This window comes from Montipora capricornis, chromosome 3 (assembly GCF_036669925.1).
Source record: "Montipora capricornis isolate CH-2021 chromosome 3, ASM3666992v2, whole genome shotgun sequence".
Lineage (NCBI taxonomy): Eukaryota > Metazoa > Cnidaria > Anthozoa > Scleractinia > Acroporidae > Montipora > Montipora capricornis.
The window spans coordinates 3907801-3912800 of NC_090885.1; the positions used below are offsets into that span (position 1 = coordinate 3907801).

Below are 5000 nucleotides of genomic sequence, written 5' to 3' on the forward strand. Positions count from 1 at the left end.
TTGAGTAAAAATAAAGATGTTGTAGTTAGTGGCGTCAAAACTGACGCTAATCATAATTCCTTCCCTGCGGCCATTGCGGCCATAAATAGTTAATTCGTTAAGCCCTGGCCAAACGAGAGCGAGAGTTGACGAGAGTTGAAACTCTCGCTCTCGTTTGGCCAGGAACTCTCATCCACTCTCGGCTACTTTCATCAAATCTCGAGAGCTCTAATCGAATTTGAACCTGCTCAAATTTTTTATGAGAGTTGACGAGAGTTTTGTCTCGTTTGGCCGCGCACGAGAGTTTGTACCTCACACCGGTGGCTCAGTTGGTTGAGCACCAGGCTGTCACGCGGGAGGTCGTGAGTTCAACTCGGGCCGGACCAACACTCAGGGTCTTTAAATAACTGAGGAGAAAGTGCTGGCGTTATAATTACATCTGCAAATGGTTAGACTCTCTAGTCTTCTCTGATAAGGACGATAAGCCGGAGGTCCCGTCTCACAACCCTTCAATGTTCATAATCCTGTGGGACGTAAAAGAACCCGCACACTTGTCGCAAAGAGCAGGGCATGTAGTTCTCGGTGTTGTGGTCTGTCTTCTGTGGTGTATCATGGTTGGGAGGGTAAATTCTCGGAGATATTAGCTACACCAAGCTACTCCAAAATATCCGAGGGTAAGTAAAGATGTATGATATGATGATATATGAGCGAGAGTTATGCGGTCAGCAATTACTGTTTCTTTCCAGCGGGCTCAGATAAAACTATATATATATTGCGTCGGACTCGGGGACCAAGGACACGCCAAAGCTTTTTAAAAAGGGGAGTCACGAGGAAATTTTTGCATTAATTGACTTATACGAGGCAAGACCTTGCCTCTGGGATGTTTCCTCCAAAGGCTGGCTGGTCGCCATATTTACGTCAGAAAGGATTTTCATAGGGTCTTTCTTGTTTTACGCTTAAAACTCTCGCTCTCGTTTAGCCAACTCTCGATCACTCTCAAGAGTTTCAACACTCGTCAACTCTCATGAATTCTTGCTCTTGTTTGGCCAGGTCTTTATACTAGTAATAATCTGGAGGATTAGTGAGATGCGTTTGATTCCTGTTTTGTCATCGATGAGAATCGGAAGAATTCCTTTTTTTGTACAATACCCTTTTCTGTAATTTGTTCAGTGCTATAAGTATTTTGACTGCTATATATGGATCTTTTTGCTGATCATTTAATTAAAAACAATTAATTTATGGAAACTCAGACCGACAACGTATTTGGTATCCGGGTTTCAATTTCTCGTGACCCGGAAACACTTGCTCGGCGAGCAGAGCAACCACGAGTTTTTCGTGATGTTTCGAAAGGAATTCAAAGTACACACTGACATACAGATACGAGACATTTGCTTGTAATATGTAATGCTCATAATGCGACGTAACGCGAAAGTGAGGGGTTTTTAGATCTCGAACAACATACTATAGACCCTAAATCCAATTTTCCGGCTGGCTTAGCCTTTAAAGCAACTAATTTTACAGATCTTTGACAAAATCATCACTCTAGCTAGAGGCTATTTTTTATCTCTTTTAAAGGGGTTTGCCAAAGGGATGCGATTTACCAAACCCCCAAAAAACAACAAAAAAAGTTGATGCCAGCAGACTGCAGCCGATAGAATTTCCTGTTTTCTGAGAAAAAGCGTGTCACTTCCTCTATTTTGACTGCGTATCATTAGTTGTTGTTTTAGCTCTTTGTCAAGCTGATATATAGTTCCAAGAACCTCTTACCCAATTCCGAGAATCACTTAACTGCCTCTGAGCATGCGCAGAAGTGTATGTTGATATACTTCGATTGCAACATACGTGGAAAAGGAAATTCTAGATAGAATTTGATTTTTCCTTTATTTTCAAGGTCAGTTGCAATGAAACTGGACTTGTTAAGAAGATTTTAGTTTTAGTTAAGGTTGAAAAAGCTTGATTATTGCAACGAACATGAGTATTTAATCCAACACGTCAAACTGGGTTCATGTGTTAGTATGGCAACTCGTCGACAACAAACAACGCTAAGACAGAAGGAAGTGCGACTGGCCGTTAATGTTTGGACGGATAGATTTTCGGATGAAAACCGTAAACATCTTGAGGACTTTAAAGTCCTTTTTCAAGCTCATAATTTTGAGGTAGCAGCAGCGAATAATCCCACAGTTACTGGAAGTACTCGCAACATCAAAATCACCTTGAAGACGAAGATGTTCGGCAAAGAAAAATTTTTTGAAAAGCTAAAAAATGCTTGGTGTACTTCGATCTGCGGAAGGGGTGATCCATTTTGGCTTGAGCCAGCTGAGCCCTCCAGAGAAACGTTTAGGAGCAAATCTGAGGACCCCAGACAATTCTTACAAGCAAATTCGTTCGGATTTGGAAGTTTCTACAACCGCGGGACCTACATCAGTCATTGGAGCAGTGAAGTGGATCAAGGCAAAATTGAAGACGGAAATATAAACGTTGAGTTTGAGCATGATAATAAATTAGTTGTGATCACTTTCTTCAACAAAAATGAGCCAGATGGATTCAAGGAGGTTCGCATTGAAATTGAATACCGTCACCTGGAAAACTACGTTCTCGTCGATGAAAACAGCGGCGAACATCCGGTGCAAGGAACGATCGAGTTTTACATTCCTCTTCTGTGTCCTCCAAAAGCGTTTCAAGGTATGAAATTTAAAAAAATATCTATAAACAGTATTTTGTACAATGCATGAAGATGTGAGAGGAAGTTAAAAAAATTAGAGATTCTATGAACGACACAGCGAGTACCACGATCACACCCCTAGTAAGCAAGAACGATACGTCACTGGCCTAACTCAATCCATAAAAAAAGAAAAGGTTACAAGATCTATGAATACAGTAAGTCATCAAGTAGAAGAGATAAAAAATCCGCAATGTTATAATAGGGTACGTGCGTTTGAAAAAAAGTTTAGTTCGGAAGAGGTCCACACGAACTCTCCGCAGGATCTCTCTAAAATTCCTATAATTGTTTTACTGTCAAAAGTTTGTCACTGCCGTGAGCTTCCTTGCTTATTATTTGCAGTTTTGGTGGGTGTTGCATACATAGTCCTTAACACCAGGAGCCCTGTTTTATCAATGGTAGGATGAAATGCAAGCAAATAGGTCCTGATAGGCGTGCATCGAGACGATGACGGAAGCATATTTCGAGTTCCAACAAATGAGCCTTAAAATCAACAAAATGGCTTTTAAGCGAAATGTAGAAGTAGATTTTTAAATTCCAAATGGCTTTTATCAGGCAAAAAGGAGTGACTTGCAGAAAACGTTGTCAGGTATTTCATAACGGATGAAATTACCTAGTTCAAAACAAACTCGTCTACTTGTGTGAATTTTTGACTTTGCAAAAACAGTGGTCTACATTAACATAAACAAAACCTTAAGCAAAATACGTTATTTTTATCCTTATGGACCTTTGTCTTTTTGTTTTGACAAGGGAATGGTGCAGTGCTTTAATAATTTTGCTACATGTAAGCTCTACGATTTTGGAAGAGTCGTGGGCTCGAGGCCTGAGTTTTTCGGGCGTTCATTTCGCTGCTTTTAAAGTGGTGCTCATAACTGCACCGATCATTTCATGACTTAGCACCTTTAATTTAAGAGTTTTTTTTCCTTAGACCGAATTAAAGAATGCTTATCCTGCGCATTTCCTCGACAACAAACAAAATTAAGTAGGTACTTTCTCACTCAATATATAGGGAAAATGACCTACATATTGCTTGCTGCAGCCAATGCTTTTATTGCCACTGTTATCTATTTTTTACCTCCTCTACACTTGCTTCAAATTGCAAAGGATATACACTATTCTTTGAAATTTATCCTAGATTGACTAGACATGCAGATGCTAATACCTTCATGATCCAATCAGGTCGATAATGAAAGTTGAATAAAGATCATGAAACGTCTGTTATTAGTATTAAAGTATTTTTTCTCTTTATTTTATTTAAAGAGGTCAAAGTCGATGATTATACCAAGTACGATCGTTTGACCCACTTCTTGGGATGCACTCGAGAGGTCCTAGGGTCTAGTTCAGTGTTGTGCTTAAGTTTTCCATCAAATCGGAACCAACATGAAGACACAGCAAATACCCCTCAAGCTCTCATTGCTCGGCTCTCTCAGAAAGGTAACGAGTAATTTTCTTCAATACTTTTGCCGCATTTCACTTGTATATTCATTTTCGTCGCTACGATGGTCATTAGCCGAAGCTGAGTCCCGAACGCAAAAAGACTATCGTGACTTCGACCCGAGTGGCTGCGCAGGAGACTTGTGAGTGTCGCTAACGCACACGATCTCATCTAATCGCATGCGTTAGTTACATACTGGTTTTATGTGTGCTTAGCGTGAATTCATTCATAAATACAGCTAATTAGGTCTTCGTCTTTTTTATAGGTTTTTCTTCCTATTTTGGAGCCGTGAAGGCTAAAGCGCCTTGTGAAGTTGCAGTCCCCCAAAAACCTAAGTTCTCTAATTACAGGATCGCTTACGCATTAGAGTGTCTTCTTTCCCGAGGTTATAAAGTACGTGATCGGCTTTCCCGAAAGTTTTATGATCTGTTACGAAAAGCCTCCGACAAATACGCATCTATGTTTGAGGGACTGGCAACTGTTTCCATTGAGAACATCTGTAATGCATTGTATAGATTGGTAAGTCTCGTGGACACTGACCGATTTTGTCCACTGGAGTACCATCTTGAGAGTTTATTGTACGGAGATCAAAAGCATCTGACGTCATTCCAATTTGAGCAGCCGAAGCACTACGTCCACGTACCCCGCCTCATTATAACCCCGACCCAAACTTATCTCATACCGCCAGAACTAGTCGCAGAGAATCGCGTTATCCGGGAGTACGGGCACGAGGAAGCCATGCGCATTGCATTCAGAGACGAAGACTTTTCCAAGCTTTCATCAACTTATCCCGAAGGTTTAAAACACGTGTTAAAAGAACGTGTTGTTGACCTTTTGTCGAACTTCATCGAAATAGGTGGTCGCCAA

The 5000-nt window shown here is 40.7% G+C and overlaps 1 protein-coding gene across 1 annotated transcript in view; it reads left to right on the forward strand.

Moving 5' to 3' along the window:
* The first annotated feature begins 1801 nt into the window (after nt 1-1801).
* Nucleotides 1802-5000, forward strand: part of LOC138041948 (uncharacterized) — a 16725-nt gene continuing 13526 nt past the window's right edge. The window contains 3 exon segments of the mRNA XM_068887644.1: nt 1802-2661; nt 3959-4132; nt 4399-5000. The exon segment at nt 4399-5000 is cut by the window's right edge and continues 339 nt beyond it. Of these exon segments, the coding sequence (XP_068743745.1) occupies nt 1995-2661; nt 3959-4132; nt 4399-5000 (1443 nt within the window). The 5' untranslated portion in view covers nt 1802-1994.